Source organism: Amblyomma americanum, chromosome 3, assembly GCF_052857255.1.
Source record: "Amblyomma americanum isolate KBUSLIRL-KWMA chromosome 3, ASM5285725v1, whole genome shotgun sequence".
Classification (NCBI taxonomy): domain Eukaryota; kingdom Metazoa; phylum Arthropoda; class Arachnida; order Ixodida; family Ixodidae; genus Amblyomma; species Amblyomma americanum.
The window spans coordinates 110849770-110869596 of record NC_135499.1 but is presented as its reverse complement, the minus strand read 5'-3'; the positions used below and the strand labels follow the sequence as shown (position 1 = coordinate 110869596).

The window sequence follows — 19827 nt, the reverse complement described above, 5'->3', positions numbered from 1 at the left end:
CTAGGCATATGGAGGAGCTTTGATGGCATTAACTTTGGGCAACCAGCCTGTCCATGCCTTAGGTTCCGCGTTTTTTTTTTGCCAGAGACAAGTTCCTTAGCGGCACTGTATAGCGCAGTTTTTTGTCAATGAGCCCTCATGGCGAGACGTTTGCTCTTATGCACATAGCCTACATAGCTCCTACAACTGACCCGCCGTGGTGGCACAGTGGCTATGGGAAGACCGCCGTGTGCCATGCGATCGCAGTGCACGCTATGGAACCAGCAGGTGTTCAAGCCCAATGCGGAGCCCTTCACAACAATACCGCATATCCCATGAGCCGCTTTGGTACGCTACACACCCACCATGCCATACTTTAGTATGGTATAATGACGTCATGACAGCTCAGTGTACTGAACATCGATCACCCAGCAGTGTTGGTCCTCACACGAAGTACACGGCGGTCTTGAGGGACTCGAGCACATTGACAGCCTCCACATACTGACTGGTTGAGACGGAATCGGCGCTGCCCCCAGGCGAGTCGCTGCTCGAGCTTGACACGTCCACCTTGCTCATCACGTGGTTCTTGGCCCGGTACGCGGCCAGATGAGCATAGTAAACGGGCGCCGGGATGGTAACGCTGCGCGCGTAGCGGGCGTATGTGTGGCAGAGGTAGTAGCTCAGATTCTGCACGTCGTCCGCCGTAAAGCTCGAGTCGTCCCACAAAATGTAGTAGTGCGACGGCCTGCTCGTGCCCTGCACCACAGACACAACGGGGCCGGTTCAACCCATGGAATCGCAGCATGATCTCCTGGTTGTAGACGGCAGACCTCGCGTCACATCCCCGCCAACACTTAGGCAGTCTTAACTTAGGAATCAAGAGGAAGAGATGGGCTTGGGCTGGGTATGTAATGCGAATTGGAAGACAACCGCTGGTCCTTAAGGGCTACGGAGTTGATTAGAAAAGGGAGGCGTAGCAAGGGGCGGCAGAAAGCTAGGTGGGCGGTTGAGATTGGCAAGTTTGCCAGGATACGGTGGCCGCAGCTGTCAAAGGACAGGGTAACTGTAGAGACATAGGAGAGGCCTTTTCCCTGCACTGGGCATAGTTAGGCTGATAATATTCATGATGATGATGAATTTGGGTGCCTTAAATATTTGTTACTATCCTGTGGTCCCCGTTTTGGAACACATCCTGGTCCCGGCTGTGGCGGACGAATTTCGTCGATGGAGGTGAAATTCGAGAAGCTCGTGTACTGCGCAATCTCAGTGCACGTTAAAGAGCCCAAGTGGTCGAAATTTTCGGAGCCCTTCACTACGGCGTCTCTCATAGTCTGAGTTGCTTTGGGACGTTAAACCTCCATAAACCAAACAGATCCCATTTTGCGGGAACCCTTTACTGGCTGTTGCACAATGAAATATCAAAGTAGGCCATGCGCAGTTGCTATTCGGGCCCACACCTAACAGTCATCCTGTGCTTTATAATGTGTAAGAAGCGCCCAAACTCCCTGTCACTGCCTCTATAGTGGCCTTCTTAATGTTGCGCTGAAAAGTTCGGAGCACGTTCAGTTCGCTTCTGCGTCATTAGAGAGTTTCTGCGACCAAAGTACCGACTACTGGGCCCCAGACGGCATTCCATTACTGTGCACCTGAATGCCGAAATGGCTGCAGAGGTAGAAGTCGAAGTCGAGCGGGTGCGTGACCACAGAGTCTACGGTGGTGCCGGGCGGCACGTTGCGGCACTTGCCAACCCCGTCCCGGTCATTGGAGGGCATGAAACGCGTGTGGTAACGCTTCTGGACCACAATGAATGTCAGCGCCGGCTCGTACGTCTCGTTCGGGGAAAGCTCCTGGCACGCCAGTCGGATGGCGCTCACCTGGAAACAAGATCACGGCCAAGTTGTAGCCCTGAACTGGTCGCCTAATGGATTAAACACTGCTTCTGGAGCTTGACACAAGGGATGGGCAGGACAACACCATTTCGTGCGCAGTCAAACAGCTACGAATCGTCGTCTTTCGAACAAAGTTAGGAGAAGGTTATGGCGCTGTGAGTAAATTCGTATCGTATATGGAAAACTGGTAGAATCCACAGTAACATGGAAGCTTCTCTGATCGGGCTTGCAGGTAATTCATGACAGCTAAAAATGCAACAGTGCAAGACGGGTACGATGAACACCAGCGCTGTGATGTCCAGCGCTGTGGTGTGGTGCATTTTTATCTACATTGAGACCCGCCAGTTACCGCGGTCGATGATGTTCGATGTAGAATCCGCGAGACAATATGATGCTGCCCCTTTCAATCATAACCAACCCACAAAAAGATGCGGGGATAAATCATTTCGCATTCGAAACTTACCTCGCGGTTGCGGACCTCCATGAACTGCCCCTCGCTCACTCCGTCCCGGTAGAAGATAATGCGCTCCGGCTTGTGCCTGGTAGCATGATGAAATGCCTTCAGCGTGTCTTTCATCATGTCCTTGAGGTCCTTGATGATCTCCAGACGCGAAGTGGCAGCGGAGTCTGCCACCTGGACGCGAACGGAGGCGTGGAACTTGTACGGAATAGAGTCCAAGCTACCAACGCACGCCGCGATGGACGGCCTCAGCTTGTCCCCAGGCGCCGGGTGAGTCACGTCCGCTCCGATGATGATAACCGGCTTCTGGAAGATTTTCGGCTTCTCCTTGGGCAGCAGGCTGTTGTTGATGCCGCCCAGCTTGGCGTTGATCTTCTGGCAGAGGTTGGTGAGGAGCGCGGCGTTGCACTTCTTGATCACGTTGTTGTCCATTACGCACTGCGTGCGCAGCCCGATCTCGGTCTCGGCTACCTGCTTGATATCGGCGTAGCTCGTGTTCTTGGCGAGCACGATGATGACCATCTCGAGGTTGGCGGTCTTGCGCTGCTCCTCGAGCAGGATGTTCCGCACGGGCTTGCGGTTCGCATCAGTCGCGGTGACGTCCAGCGGCTTCTCGATGCTCATGCCCAGTTCTTGGCCGACCCGGATGAGCATCTTGACGAAGTTGTCGAGGCTGTCTCGCTGCGCGAACTGGCTCAGGTTGAGCAGCGTCCAGCGGGTCAGCGTGGCCGACTTGTAGAAGTGACGGCCCCGCAGTTCCCAGGTGCCCTCGCGGGGCTTGACGATGTAGTTGTTCTCGAAGACCAGCGACAGCGGATCGAGCACCCTGCCCTTGAGCTGCGTCGGCTCGGTGCTGATTTTGATGCCGAACTCGCGCAGGCACTGGTCGCTGCTGCTGACCAGATCCCGCACCGACTGGCGAATCTCGTTGAAGCGCTTGGCCGGTGGCTGGGCCGTACGCTTGATCATCTCGGATGTCTGGTTCTCCTGCAGTTTCTTCTTGCAGTGCTGCCCTTCGACGATCACGCAGACCTCCAGCGGGAGGTAGGCCGGGTGGTTTGCGCTGCCGGTCTCGATGGAGGGCAGGTTCGGGTAATTGAGACGGTCGTAACGGTTTTGGAAGTAGTCGGCCACCGAGCAACGGGTGCCGTCTTCCATTTTGAAGTAGATCTTTTTGGCTGGTTCCTTGGTGACGCGAACCACATTGTACTTGCGAGGGTATGGAAGGTGGGTGATCTTGACGCGCAAACCCTTGAGCTCCTTGTTGAGACGAACGTTCTGGAAGTCGCGCAGGTTCTTGAAGTCTCCGGCCGACATCTCGCGCCGGCAATCGCTGAACAGTTTGCACATGAAGTCGGTCACGGGTAGAGGCTCGTAGAAGGCGGTGGCCGAAATGTCGACGTTGAGCATGGGCTTCCACTGAGCGGGCCGAACGCTAGTGTAGTAGCCGAACCAGACTTCGCGGCCACCTCCAAGGGTGTTGTATTCGCCTGGGGCCGGCGGCTTGAAGAAGGACCACCCGACGGGCATGAGTTTGATCGACGGTCCGTGCCGCAGGACGATGTCGACGGCTTGGAGGACCTCCTGGGGAACGTGGCTGACGCGTCTGTCGAAGACCGCGTGTAGCGCGTCCAGATTCACGGTGGCCGCGTACTGGATCTTCACGATGAACTTCTGAATCCGCTTGTCCTCCTCGAAGTCGACCGTGAAGGTGCGCTCGCGGAAATTGAGCCCACGGCGCGTGTACAAGTTCTTGCGTCCATCGAAGGCGGGCATGCAGCCACTCAGGTCGACCCGGTACTTCTTGACGAGCAACTCGATGACCAGGCTTTTGATCTTGGTGCTGATGCAGCGGTACTTGTGCTTCTCGGGCACTTTGTTGGTCTCCTTGCGCGACTCTGAGCAGATCTCCACGTCGTAGTGGAAAACGTTACCGGAAGGGATCTCAACGCTGAAGTGGTTGGCGGTCAACTGGATCGGCCGGCCCAGTTTGCCTTGAGCAGGCCGGCGCGGGAAGTGAGACGGCAAGGTCCGCTCGATTTCCTGCAGAGCGCGCCGGGGCAATCAGCGGCTAAGGTTTAAATTCCCACAGCGCACAATTCGTGTCCAACATTCTTGGACAAAATTTGAAAATTTTAAATACTCTTATGGAAATATTGAAGGTAATGGTCATAGTCCGATTTTTTTTTTACTAGCTGGCATCAAGCTGTTCAGACTGCCATAGAAAAACAATGGGGAACGCTTTTGACGGTAGCAATAACATAAATGAAAACATGCAAGCCTGCCGACGGAAGATCTGCAGATCTTTGTCCAGAATTGTCGGTTAGGCGGCTGAATTACGCACGAATTCCGCGCGTAAACTACGCCTGACCTCTGCGTTAGCTGTCTAAAAGTAAACTCCTCCATACATCGGTTAATCGATAAAAGTCAAAAGTCAACTCCTCCACACTGACGATCTGAGTTGCGCGTCACGCTGTCGATATAGAGTGCTCAAAATGATCTCGGTAAAGTAAGGAGAGCGAATGGAGTGCATTGGTCAGATTTTCACGTCTCTACGCTGCGGATGAGAACTCGCGATTTTGTTTCGGTGATACTTTTTCGCCTGTGGACTACTAGCACGGAACCCACTCCAGTGAGCCCTTAACCGATAGCAGTACGCCTTCTTACCTTTAACTAGTAAAATGCCGCGAATTACGAGAGAAATGCGAAAAATTCATATTTCAGAGATTCCTGCGGGGAAAAGTGACAGCTGTAGGCAACCTCAAGTTTGCAGCGTCACTCAAAGCACTCTAACACACGCCAGCGAGAGGACCAAGCATTCTTTGAAGGAGTGAAGGCGCCAAATTTTTGGCCCTGTGCCTTTGAGCTGCACACAAAAACTGCAATATGAACTCTGCTTTGTCGTTTTAATTAACTGAAACTTACACTGAACTGTTGCAGAAGTCAAGATTTCAGCAAATGAACAAAGAGCTATATTATAAGTTTTTGTATGCTTCACAAGACCTGGTGCTCACTTGTGCCATCGCAACAGTCTTTCGACTGCTGAAAGCGAAACTGAAACTGCATGGAAGAATATATTCAGTTTTAAATTAGGCGCTGGGCGTAGGCGAATTTCACGTGGTGATTCATTTTAACTAATTGTGTGCGTGTCTGTGTGTTTCACTTAATGGCGCATAAGCAGCTGAGGCTATCATGGACAGGGTTGGTAAGATCTCACTGGTGCGCTGGCGGACAACTACTTCTTTTAGAAACCAATTTCCCTGTCACATTCCCTTCTTTTAGGAATTTAACTAACCACTCGTGTCAGGTCTCCTACTGTATTCTCTCCTAAGAGCAAGCAAGGGTGGAAAGGGACGCGTTTGTGGCGAAATTTGGTGTTTCCTGCATGAAAAAATGCGGACGCCACATTCACAAAGAGGGTTTTCTTGTTTCATAATGTTCGCAATCATTCGCAAGCAAAAATACACAATAAAAATTTCGGCGAGCACATTAAGCGAGCTCGTAGTGCTTTTACACAACCACATTCCAGTTTCCGTACTTCGTTGAAGCTGTGATGACCCCCATAATGCGCAGGTCCACACGGGACGGAGAGGCAAAGAGACACCGTATGGCTCAGTTTAAACAAACAGGTATATTCAATAATTACACATGATTAAGGTTATACATCAGAGGCTGGGGCGTCCGAGCTTACGTGCCGACGACTTCATGGGGGCGATGGAGTGGCTCCGGAGTTGGGCTCGAGCGGTTGCTGGCAGGAGCTGCACGCCGTCGGGCTTCGGCGCTGAAGGCCCTCTTGGCGAACGATGTCGTCCTGAGCGTTCTTCTTCCGTTTCTTCGAGGATGGTTCACAAACCCTTCCTCTAGTGTCGTTCGGCTTGGAAGATGAACAGGAGGCGAGCTTGTAGATGATGACAGCAGAGCATAATTTTACAACAGAACAAACTTTGCACTTCTTTACTCATCGACCGGGCAGGTTAGTGCCTAAGTAGCATCACATTACATGCTAAGCATGGAGCCCCAGCTCAGACTGGACTGCATCCGTTTACATGCGTTTTAAGCACTTGATTAACAAAGGGCTAAGGGCGGTCATTTCCAGTGGCCCGCCCAAAGCATCAATTCTCCAATCCAAAATAACATGCGAGATGGGGACCACCCCTTTGGGTTGGGCTTAGCCTCGAACCCAGAGTCTGTTAACAATATAAACTAAATAAACAACAAAAACGCCACCACTCTCTCTCAAGTGAGAGTATACACAGGCTCTCTCTTCGGAGCTAATTCACTAGCGCCTGTCTTTCCACATTCTTGGCGAGTACTGCCTGTCCGCCATGACAGGTGTCCGTCACGGCCCTTCTGGGAAGCTGTGGGTGCCTTCCCGGCGATAGCCCACGACAAAGGGGGGGGAGGGAAAGAATGTTGTCTTCGCGGAAGCGCATAGCGTCGGCTGTGGTACGGCGCGCTCTGGCCCGCTGACAGCTCCCTTGTCCTGGAATGTGCCCGGAAATTGGGGAGGATAAAGCCTGTTTCCCCGGGGCGGCGGCGGGTCCGGTTTTTCTGGTCGTCACTCAAAGAGCATGGCTGGGGTAATTGATGATGCCGCTGTCACGGGTCTCCGTCTACGCCGCGCCGTCGAACGTGGATCCTCGTAGCACACACGGAATGTCACAAAGCCATCAAGTGACGTTCGTCAAGTAGCTGCATAGGCAACGCCGAGTGCCGAGCAAGGAATGCAAACACGTGTATAATCATTCTCAATGTGGTATCTGAATCACCTCAAGGAGCTGAAAATAAAGCGAACCTCGGAAGAAAAAATTGAAAATTGGTTTTTTGATGAAAGGTAATGGCGGAGTAATTGTCTCTCATACGTCCCGAAAATATGGGTTTCCCAAAAGGTACCTTCACATGAAAGAAGGCGGGACTGCGCTTGTCCCCTCTTTATTCACGTGAATGAAGCTTTTGCGCAACCCATCTTTACGCTACGATGAGCCACATTGCTGAATCGCATGTGCCGGCGGACACCGGAACTGCGCCGTAAAAGAAGGGAGGAAGGTGGGAGTGAAAAACAGAAAGAGGTGCCGTAGTGGAGGTCTCTGAAATAATTTCCACCATTAACTTCTGAAGCACGCCGCTCACCTCCAATACTGTCTATACTCTCGACATCAGGCCCTCTTAATGGTGGGACGCCGTCACGTACTTTCACGCCATTTCTTCCTTTCTCTTCCCTCGCGGTGCCAAAAAACGCGAGCGGCGCATGCAAGCACCGATGTCATACGTAGCGCGATCATTCCGGGGAGTGCTCAGGTTTAGCATCGCGTAGATGGAGCCAAAGTCGACAAGCGAAGAGGAGCCGCAAAGCAGAAGAGAGGGATGTAGTCGAGGGTTTGACGGCATACCGTCTGGTCAGGAATCATGGTGATGCAGATTGCTGGTCACTGGCCAAAGTCAAAAGATCAAAAGACGTTTCGGGAGCACTACGGCTCCCTTGTTCACTATGAAACAATCGGCGCACGGATCCGTTCTTTTGTAGCACCCAGTAGCGTTCTTAATGATTTAGCATAGATAGGATGCAGAGTTCCGTCGTTCCTGTTTAATGTGTTAGACGATGTCTATATGATAAGGGACTCAAGATTCTGCCGCGCTGACGTGTTCTTTTCTGTTGTCAATATCTTTACTTGATCCCAGCTAATCTCGTGGCCGGATTCTTGCACATGCTCTGCGATGGCGTTAGATGCTACTTTCCGGTTTCGGACGTCGTTCTGGTGCTCTCTCAGGCGTCTCCTGAAGTCCTTTGTTTCACCGATATATATTGATGAGCAATCGGCGCAGTCAATCTCATACACGTACAACACCTGGAAATCTTTCACGAGGGAGCTTGTCCTTCACATTCACCAGTTCTGTTCGCACCTTGCCAGCGGGGACGTGCGCGATGTTGACGCCATGCTTGCGGAAAATACGAGCAAGCGCTTCGCTCACGCTACATATGGGACAGCTGCTCGTTTTTCTTTTGGTTTTTTGCTATCGCGTTCTTCGGAGGTAGACACAGACGCGAGAGCACAGAAAAACCAAACGAAAAACGAGCTGCTGTCCCATACGTAGCGGGAATTAGCGAAGCGCTTGCTCGTATTTTCCGCAAGCATGGCGTCAACATCGCGCACGTCCCCCGCTGGCAAGGTGCGAATAGAACTGGTGAATGGGAAGGACAAGCTCCCTCGTGAAAGATTTCCAGGTGTTGTGTATGAGATTGACTGCGCCGATTGCTCATCAATATATATCCGTGAAACAAAGGACTTCAGGAGACGCCTGAGAGAGCACCAGAACGACGTCCTAAACAAGAAAGCAGCATCTAACGCCATCGCCGAGCACGTGCAAGAATCCGGCCACGAGCTTAACTGGGATCAAGTAAAGATATTGACAACAGAAAAGAACACATCAGCACGGCAGAATCTTGAGTCCCTTAACATACAGACATCGTCTAACACATTAAACAGGAACGACGTAACTCTACATCCTATCTATGCTAAATCCTTAAAAACGCTACTGGGTGCTACAAAAGAACGTATCCGTGCGCCGATTGCTTCATAGTGAACAAGGGAGCCGTAGTGCTCCCGAAACGTCTTTTCATCTTTTGACTTTGGCCAGTGACCAGCAATCTGCATCAGAAGAGAGGGGATTGTGCGCTACCTTTGTCCGCTGAGGGGCGTTAGTAGAGTTAGCATCGCGTGACATTTCTGAAGCCTAGTCATAAAACGTATAATTGAAAACCTCATGGGAAATGCACCCACATGGAAAGGCAGCGGTAGCTGCTAACAAAGTTTCACTTTCGCTTGCTGCGCAGCGTAACGCCTTCGCTTGAAATTTTTTTGAGACGCGCCTTCGGCGCAATCTATGCAACCTGAGATGGAATCTATGGAGCCTCGATGCAGTACGGTGCATGCACGGTCACTGAAGACACCGCTCACCAAGCCATGGTTTGCAGTCTGGCAACTATCAAGAGCCGCAAACGTGCCCAGGCAGGCGCGCTGTTGACGAGAATGTGGCGCCATCTGGCGAACTCAGGGCGAACTGCGCATGCGCGGTAGCGGTACGCGGTCTGGCAAACTATCTGCTGGCATGCTACGACGGCATTGCCGCCCACACCCATCCATAGGGTTCAGACAACGTCCGTGGGGGCACGCAGCAGCAGCCGCCGCTCACCTGAAAGCTGAGCTCGTCATTCTGCGACTTGGTGTTGCCGGCACCATTGCGGGCCTGCACGGGCGCGGCCGTCGGCGAAGTCGAGGTGGTGGGCACGCCTTCGGTGGGCGCCAAAGTGTGAGCCCCGTTGCCGTTGGTTCCCTCTGCGCGGGTGATGACGGCTGTTCCGACGGCAGTGCTGGAGAGAATCTGGGGTGGGGCCGCTCTGACCACTCGCTGCTGCAGGGCTTGCGCGAACGAAAGCGCCGATGGGGCGCCCGGCGAGCGTCCAGTAGGCCGCCCTAGACCAAAGGGAAGAAGTTAGCATCAACGATATCGACAAGGCTTACCGATGCGTGACCAGTTTTGCCAACATGGCATGGCCGAACAGCTCCGAGCACTAACAGGCGATCCACTATTGCGCACCTGCAAGAATGGGCTATGTATATGTTACGTCGCTGAAGCCATGATACTCCCGCCTTCTGTAGAGCACCCGCCTTGGATTTGGAGGTGGTGGGTTCCACTCCCGCCGTAGGATGATTAGCCAGCCGTTTCTCAAAATAAGTAGAAGCTATGCCCCGGCAGAGTGCTCGGATTGCTAGGTTGCATGGCTTGACAAAGGAGCCTACGCCCTCAAATCCTGTCACGGTGGGCTTGAAGAGACACATCGGAAATACACTAGATCTTGCATTCGGTCAAAGCGCACTTTGGCTTCAGATGAATTATATTCTGAAAACCAAATAAAAATCGGGGAAAGGCGAGAGAAGGTTGTTGAAAATGATTGAGATCATCCATGAGGTAAGCCTATCGAACGAATTATGGCTTTGAGAGCAAGGTAGCAGGGTCCTGATCGGAAGTATCGGGCGACACGCCCCGCAGTGGTTAATGTATGGCAAGGAGGCAAGACTAGTCGACACAGCCATTTTGAACCAACCCACTCGGGGATTCGAGACGCTCTGAATCCAAAAACCAATATGCGTCAATTAACACCATCCGACGCGTCGGAATAACTGCTACCTCGGCTACACTCGAGCGCAAATAACAGGACTTGCTACTCCCTTTACACCCATTGTAGCGGTCTCGCACAGGAGCAGCGGCAAAGACGCGAATTTAAACGAAAAAGTGCACGGCAAAGCTCGTCGCTTCACCGCGACCAAACAAGGATCGCGCGCCTCTAGGCAAGATGTAATCGCGTACGCGTCGCGTGACAGGCCAGTAGCACAAACCTAGGGGTTAGGCCTAGTGCGTTCCCGCAAGCCGACCTAGAATTAGTGGCGAAAGAAAAAACGCCATCTGCAATTTTCATTTCCGCTGAAGAAATCTCGCGGAAGAACATCGGCATCGCGAAAACCGAAGACCTAATCAGCTTCGGTCTAAAGCGAATCGCCACTCAAGCTAAAAGCGGCATCGCGCGCTGGACATCATGACTTCGCCACGCCCAGAGCCCGCCGCGCCGTACCAAACGGACCGGGCGGCGTGGTGACAGTCTGCGGTCGTGGCGTCATCCTAAGCCACCCGGTCAGAGCGGTGGCCCTACAGCCAGCGATTCGGATGGCTGACCCGTGACCTCCGCGGTAGGCCCCGGCGGGGCGCTGTGCTCTACCACGGAGGGCACAGCGAGCCATGGAAAGCGCCTCCGCGATAGGCTCCGCCGGAGCGCTGCGCTCTATCACAGGCAATGGCGGGCCAAGGAAAGCGCTCACCTGTTCCGCAGCTTCGTCGTTGCGACCGCGGGGTGGACTCCATTGGCCTCAAGGAGCGTTTGAGGGAGGCCCGGTTTGCGACGTGAAGGCGGACTCCTGGACAGCTGGCCGGGAGGGGGGGGGGGGGGGGGACAGGGCACTCGAGCAGCGATGTCGCAGCGACCGGCCGGCCGATGAAGCAGCTCTTTCGGGCCCGAGCTCGGCGGAACGTGCCTCGCGCCTAACCTCCACCCCGGATAGGCGCGGCCGCAGGGCCGGGCCAATGGGGGAGCGAGCCAGAGTAGAACCCGTGCTGATGACATCACAGACGAGGGAGGGAGCGGTGCAGGGCCCACCGCGCGTGGTCATGCCACCAGCTCGCGGTATGCGCTTCGTCGTCTTCGTCTCGGAGGTATAATTTGGTCAAGAAGAAGTGAGGTTGCAACGGTTAGCGCTCGGACCGCGGTTAACAGTCTTGCAAACGTAGTGGCCGGCCGGCGCGGTCCCGTGTGGCTCCGCACTTTCGCTTACGGCGTCACGGCGGGTGGAGAAGGGAAACGACTTCATAAGCTGCGATTAGAAGCTTATAACCAAGGGGAACAAGCGAGTTTAACTTGGAAGTTTGTCCGTTTGGTATTCTCTTTCCTCTCCAAGGGGCGCGATAGTACGTATAGTCTCTGCCAAAATAACTAGGCTGCATGGTCTTCTTCTCGCTCCTATAATTAGAGCTCTTACAGCTTCCGTAAAGATCAAGTCTTAAAAGGTGAAGACCAGGGCTGTCCTTACCTTACAGCGATTTAGAGCTTTCGGGATGAGAGAAGTTCTCAAATGTTCAACTAAAAGGCAAAGCATGTATTCTGGTTACTAATTACATAAACTGTACCTACATGTAAGCGTCGGGGCTGTAGAACAGTGCCTCAAACACCGTGTTCTCTGAGAATTCGCGGGACAGCGAGTGCTGTCCCGCGAATTCGCTAAGTTCTTCGAAATACGCTATAGCTGTTTTGCCAGGCAAACACTGGGGTTCAGAACCAAAATTGGTCACTAAAAGTTCGGTTCGCCCACAGTTCAATTCAATAATTCCGCGAGCTACACAGACTTGCCGACCCAGAAGCAGTGAGATGTTGGTTTCAGCGATGCCACGAATGCTGGGGCTGTTATCACACTCGACGGTAACAAACATGCTGGCTCTGGACGGGATCAATACGTGGTCGTCACAGACGCATAACTTAGTCCTGCGTGGCTCGGTATCGTCGTCGACAGGGCCTTGGGTGGAAAACGACACTATATTAGCTCCTGGAGGTTGATAAGGGCACCGTACTCCTGAAGGAAATCCAAACCGAGCACGAGGTCTTTGGAGCACTCGGGTAACACAGCAAAGCAGCCAGGGAAGTTACACCGCGGATCTGGATTCGCGAAGTGCAGACACCGATCGGAGTTACCACGTGGCCACCAGCTGTCCGGATCTGCGGCCCAGACCAAGGGGTCAGAACCTTCCTCAAGGCCGTGGCTAACCGTCTGCTCATTACAGAAAAATCGGCGCCGGTATCCACGAGTGCGCTAACGTCGTGGTTGTCGGCGGATACCGGCATTTCGGCGGAGACCAGTCGGTCGGAGCGCGTCGTCGAGGTCGTCGGTTCAGGTCGTCGTCGGTCGGAGCGTCGCGGCGAATCATCGGGTGGAGGCTCTTGACTCGGTCCTGTAGCGGCCGCCCTACCCCCGGAGGACGCCGTCTTCAGTTTTCCCCACGTGGGGACGTGCCTCTGAGCTGGCCAGAGGATGACGGGCGGCCGGGTGAGGAGAACCGCCTAGGGGATGGCGATCGGGACTGGCGTCGCTTCGAGGTCGAATATTGCACGTTATCAGCCAAGTACTGTTCGATATCCCGCGGTCTTTCACAGTAGCGTGGTCGAGGTGCGTCAGGTGAAAAACCCTTTAAACCCATTCTGCGGTAAGGGCAGTGGCGGAGGATGTGACCGGGCTCCCCGCAGAGGTAACAGAGCGGCCGATTGTTTGGCGTACGCCAAACGTGCGCTTTGCTCACGGGTGGCCTGAACTCCTGCTGCACGGATGGTACAGTTGCGACTGGCTCCTGCAGGTATGGCACAGGAGAGACGGGGGAAAAGGCTCGCATCGCTGGCCCGGGACTTTGTAGCACCTCGCTCTACGTCATAACGGAGGGCGCCGGGTGTGGAGCTGTTGGTTGGCTGCACAACTCGTCGGATTTATTCGCGGACCACGTCCGTTAAGGCAGCGACGCTGACCTGTGGAGCTTCAAAGCGAAGTTTCGCCAGTTCCTCGCGCACAAGGCTTCTTACAAGCTCCCGAAGATCCTCGGCGGGCAGCGACGTAGGCGTGTACTGAGAAGCGGCTGCTACAGTATAGCCTTACGTCCGTAGTGGGCGCCTCGTTCCTGCAGAGAGCGCTCGATACCCATTGCCTCCTTGGTGAAGTCGGACACTGTTCGTGGCGGGTCACGGACCATTCCGGCAAATAGCTGCTCTTTTACGCCACGCATTAAGTGGCGTAGCTTCTGGGCTTCAGGCATAGCCGGGTCGGCCCGATTGAACAGTCGCGTCATGTCCTCTATGAACATCGCGACGCTCTCATTCGGCTGCTGTTATCTTGAGCGCAGGGCAATCTCAGCCGTCTCTTTTCTTTCGCTGCTGGTAAATGTCGCTAGCAGCTCTCGACGAAAAGCCTCCCAGGTGGTAAAGGAAGCTTCGTGGTTCTCAAACCACGTTTTGGCCGAGTCCTACAGCGCAAAGTAGACGTTGCGCAGCTTGCGCTCGCCGTCCCACCCATTGAAACCCGCCACTCGGTCAAAGCTGGCCAACCAGTCTTCGACGTCCTCAAACCTCTCACCGTGGAATGATGGGGGCGACCGAGGCGTGTGAAGGACGAATGGCGGGGCATTCCCGGAAGGCTGACTTGTCTGGCTAGCCGTAGCGGACGTCATGGCCCTTGCTGGTCTTGCGAGTTGTCCGAACTCTGGCTGTAGGCCTCGCAGGCGGCGGCAGGCCTTGTGGACTGGTGTTGTAGCCACGCGTTGAGAACTGACGTCAAGAGTGTCCTCCAGGTAAGCGTACATGGACCGTTACCCAGCGGTTCCACCAAATATGTCACCGACAAACGGGCGAAACACTCAAACCAGGTTTAATTAGACGTGCTGGGAGTGAATGAGTGAGTAAAAACTTTATTGAAAGAAAGTGTAGATTCGTGGTCAGTAAGTGAGGTCCAGGCCATGTAGGTCTCGTACCGCCCAGGCCCATTCGACAGCCTTGACTTGAGTGCCTCGGTCGTCGCTGACCTTTACTGAAAGCCACGCGTCAGGTGAGGGAGCAGCCATGAGATCTGGGGGTGGGGGATGTGCTTTACAGTCCCAGATTATGTGGTCTAAAGTAGCTTTTGCACCGCAGAAGCGGCAGTTAGGGCTGGAGGTTGTAATAAATATGTGCGAGTACACATTTGGGTTGGGGAAAGAGTCGGTTTGTAGTCTTCTCCACGCCACCTGCTGCTCCCTTGACAGTGAGGGGGGCGGCGGCGGGAACTGCCTACGTGCGAGTCTAAAATGGGTGGTGTGATCGTGATAGGAGGTTAGCGCTTCACCGGTTGCCTCCGGGTTCGGACCGTCTACTGCTCGGCCGGCTTTAACTCGAGCTTGTGCGTTGGCGGCCACGTTTCCGGGGTTTCCGGCGTGCGCGAAGAATACGAATCCCCTACCCAATCGAGTACGCAAGGCATGACAAAAATCCCTTCTAAAACAGTTCGGCCGCGGTAGGGCGCCACTGGATTGCTTGGTACTGTGGCAATATTACAAGAATACTTAACCGTAAACGAATAATGCAGGGAATATACGGCATTTTATACTGATGGAACAAAATCTCCACACTACGTCGCAAGTGCTGCGGTTCAAAATAATTGAGAAAAACAATACGGCTGCCTAAGTACGCATTCATTTTCAAGGCAGAGTGTTACGCAGTCTCTGAGCTGTAGAAAAAATTATAAATGAGCACATTGTGAATAGCATCATTTACACTGATTCTCCGAGCGTACTCACCTCTCTTCACCATAAAAATACAGTTAGACCACTAATCGGTGACATCATTCATAACATAAGAAGAGCTAAAACACCGGTAAAAGACAAAATTTTGCTGGGTGTCAAGCCACATCGGAATCACAGGCAATGAGCAGGCGGATGCATGTGCTGCAAAAGCTCGGAACAAAGAAATAAAGAACGTGAACATTCCATACAAAGATGGCATGAAGCTGGTACAGTGTAAAATCAGCTATGACAGTCCCAATGGAACACTGAAAGAAATAATAAGCTACACTTAGTAAAACCCTTAATAGAATAATGGAAGTCATGCTCACAGCAAAAACGTTTCATCGAAGTTATTTTATGCCGTCTCCATAATGGACACACACACCTAACATAACTTTCTAATGACAAAACAAGACAGACCTTTATGTGAGAAATGTGGAGATGAGCTCACAATAAATCACGTGCTATTCTCGTGCACACTACTCGAGCGGCAAAGGAAAAAAAAATATTTACCGTATTTTACAATGAACGCATTCCCTTCCACCCCAATTTACTTTTAGGAGATAATCCATCTGCAAGAATTTCATCTGTTTTGAGTTTTCTGAAAGACGCAGCGATTTTAAACAAAATATAATATCACAGAACTATTATTTCTAAAAATTCTTACCCTATGCTTTGACGCATTTTACGATACACCTCATTCATTTTATCAGGCCTGAGAAGGCGGCTGAGGTATACATTTGATTAGTTGGGCTCCTCGGAGTCCTTGTCCGGACAAGGACTTTCACTGAGGACACCCAATTCTTGAAATAAATACACCATGTGTTTGGCGCATGATAGCCTGAGTAGCTTATGCGCCATATAGAATCCCAATACACTACAATACCATACAATACACAAATCGTCTCTCGACCACTCGACCTAATCTCCTGGACGTCACTATCGACCGTGTTACTGTGCGCGCCCTGACTGAAACCGGTGCCCATGTATCAGTGATGAGTGCTGCCCTCCGCCGTCGCCTCCGCAAAGTCCTCACGCCTGGCATGTCCCCTGTACGTATCGCAGATGGCGTCACACCTGCTGTGGACGGTATGTGTACCGTGCAGGTTACTATTGCCGGCCAGAGTGTACCGGTTCAGTTCACCGTGCTGACCACTGGTGCGCATGACCTTATCCTCGGCTTGGATTTTTTTTACTGAACATTCCGCCTTTATTGACTGCTCGGAGGGTGTCCTACACCTCGAACTTCCACTGTTGGATTCAGAACCGGTCGATGTATCACTGCGACTGTTCAGTGCCAAATACTCTCGCCTGTCATCCCGAACCGCCTCTTTCGTTCCACTGACCCCACCTCGCCCAGTTACTGATGGCGACTATCTCGTTACTCCCAATCTTGACCTCTTGCTGACCCGTAACGTCGCCCTACCTCATACCATCGCCATCGTCTAAGCCAACGCCCTCTCGCTCATTCCCTCAACTTGGGCGTCTCTTCTTAAGTGCTCCAGTCCGGCATCTGCGTGGCTACGCTATCCCCTATCGCTCTTTGCCAGGTCGCTACGTTGGCCGCCAGCCCTGTTCAAGACACCGCCTCCACGCGCCGGCAGTCTCCTCTGTCGACCGACGCCTTCACGACCATGATGGCTACCGACCTCCGTCCCGACCAAATTGCCCAGCTTCGTGCCCTTCTCGTGTATTTTTCGGATATTTTTGATTTTCGTGTGAACAACACCATGCTGGGTCAAACTCTCGCCGTCAGGCACCGCATTGAAACCGGCGATGCCCCTCCCATCCGCCGCCGCCCCTACCAGGTCTCTACCGGGTCTCTAGGTAATCAATGCGGGAGTTACTGAAATGCTAGGGAAAAACATTATCGAACCCTAACACTGTCCCTGGGCCTCACCCGTCGTACTTGTCACGAAGAAGGCCGGCTCCTGGAGTTTTCTCATTGATTTTCGCCACTTGAATAAAATCACTATAAAGGACGTGTACCCCCCGCCGCGCATCGATGACGCACTTGATTGCCTCCATGGTGCCAAATTCTTCTCATCCATAGATCTTCGCTCGGGCTACTGGCAAATTGTTGTAGATGACCAGGACCGTGAGAAGACCGCCTTTGTGACCCCTGATGGCATTTATCAATTTAAAGTTATGCCTTTCGGATTATGCAACGGGTCAGCAACATTCGAACGCATGATGGATGCCCTTTTCCAAGGCTTTAAGTGGTCCACCTGCCTGTGCTATCTCGATGAGTCATTGTCTTTTCGCCCACGTTTTCCTCTCACCTCGCTGACCTTTCCCAAATCATTTCCCTCTTTCGTCAAGTTCCGGCCTGCACCTCAACTCATCTGAGTGCCGTTTCGCGCGCCGTCAGCTCGCCATCTTGGGTTATGTGGTCGACAACACGGGGGTCCACCCTGACCCTGATAAGAACCGAGCCGTCAGAATTTCCCCAGCCACGTTCCTGTAACGACGTCCGAAGCCTCTTAGGGCTGTGCTCCTACTTTCGTCAAATTGTTGAAGGCTTCGCCGACATCGCTAGCCGCCTCACCGACGTCCTGAAAAAGGACGCCACCTTCATCTGGGGTCCCGACCAAGTACAAGTGTTTTCCACCCTGATATTGAAGCTTACTACCACGCAAGTTCTGGCACACTTCGGTGTGACCGCTCCCACTGAAGTCCGCACTGACGCTAGGGGCTACGGCATCAGCTCAATCCTCTCTCAGAGGCAATCCAGACAGCACCGTGTCATCGCCTACGCCAGCCGCCTCCTCTCAGCCCTGGAGCGCAATTACTCAATTACGGAACGTGAGTGCTTAGCCCTTGTCTGGGCGGTTGGGAAATTCCGCCCATATTTATACGGCCGCTACTTTACAGTTGTCACTGACCACCATGCGTTGTGCAGGGTCTCTTCCTTGAAAGACCCTACAGGACGGCTAGGTCGTTGGGCACTGAGCTGAAATCCAGGGTTCGACGGAAACCCGTCTGGTCGGGTATGTTCATGGCGGATCGGAAAAGAAAAGCGCAAGACGACAAGGCTTTACCTAGAATCTTTTTATATTCAGACGACGGCAAACACGCTCAATCGCAACGAAGGCAATCTACCCACGATATACTCCCGCTGCTTGCGTCATACCATGAAACCTATATAACCTACCTTCACTCCTGTCTTTCTTTCATTATCAACAAGGCCCCCGTAAGCCGGGGCCGAAACGTCATCCTTTTTAACGATTGGTCGGCGCTTGAAGATTTTCCGCCTTGGGCACTGAGCCTGCAGCAGTACGATTACTGTGTATTCTACAAGTCTGGTCGCTTGCACGCCGATGCTGACTGCCTTTCCCGTTACCCTGTTCGCCCGTGTGACAATCCTGGCACTGACAGCGAGGACGCCATGTGCTCTCCCTCTGCCCTCGCCAACATGGCCGAAGAACAGCGCCACGATGCCGTGCTGCGCTCAATTATCGACCACCTCCATACCACCCTATTAGACCCTCCGAAGCGCCGCTTTGTGCTCCGTGATGGAGTTTTATACCGTAGGAGCCTTATCCAAGCTGGCCCTGACCTCCTCCTCGTTGTGCCCAAACACCTCCGCACTGCTGTCCTCCGAGAGCTGCATGATCTCCCCACTGCTGGCCACTTGGGTGTCTCCCGTACTTACGACCGCGTGCGTCGTCGATTCTTTTGGCCCGGCCTCTACCTCTGTGTACGCCCCTATGTTGCTGCCTGCGAGGAGTTCCAGCGCCGGAAACGCCCCACCACTCTGTCGGCCGGTCTGCTTCTGCCGATTGACGTCCCACCCGAACCATTCCAACGCCTCGGCTTAGACCTTTTGGGAACGTTTCCGCAATCCACCTCGGGTAACAGATGGGTAGCTGTTGCGACAGACACACTACTCGTTACGCAATCACGCAGGCACTTCCTACCAGTACTGCTATTGATGTTGCCGATTTTCTTTTGACTGACCCCATCCTACATTATGGTGCTTCCCGTCAACTTCTTACCGACCGAGGCGGATGCTTCATGTCCAGAGTTGTCGCGGACATTCTTCGGCCGTGCACTACAAACCATAAGCTCACCACTGCCTACCACCCGCAGACAAACGGCCTCACAGAACGCCTCAACCGCACTCACCAGAACGTTGGCTATGTACGTTTCTCCGGACTACCGCGACTTGGATATCGCTCTACCCTATGTGACCTTCGCCTACAATTCTCCCGCCATATGACACTGCCGGCTGCTCCCCTTTTTATCTTTTGTACGGCCGCGAGCCCCTACTGCCTCTGGAGACGCTGCTCCCCACTTCTACTGGTACTTGCTTCCCGGCTACTCGCTTCCCAGAGCTCTCAGCAGGAAGTCTAAAACCGCCCTCACCGTGTGGTCTCCTTCTCCCCTGGCTACGTCGCCATCTCGCCGCGTGGGGCTCTCTGAAAAACTTCTGTCCTGCTATATCAGACCGTACCGTGTGCTGCGCCAAGTCACCGCAGACACTGATGAGATCGCTCCGGCCTTCCTCGGTGCCAGGTCCTCTCAGCATGAGCCTGATATTGCGATATGTCTCGCAATCCCATTCACTGCCCTGATGTACACCGGGACGGTGCCTTTTCG

General features: G+C 53.3%; 1 protein-coding gene across 1 annotated transcript; it reads right to left on the bottom strand.

Annotated features, from left to right (window-relative positions):
- Nucleotides 1–423: 423 nt before the first annotated feature.
- Nucleotides 424–9633, bottom strand: LOC144123997 (protein argonaute-4-like; the record flags this gene model as incomplete). The annotated part of the gene is made up of 4 exons (XM_077656684.1): nucleotides 424–735; nucleotides 1626–1853; nucleotides 2332–4371; nucleotides 9520–9633. Coding segments are annotated over 4 exons (2694 nt in total), but the record flags the coding sequence as incomplete, so codon positions are not given.
- Between the last annotated feature and the right edge of the window lie 10194 nt (nucleotides 9634–19827).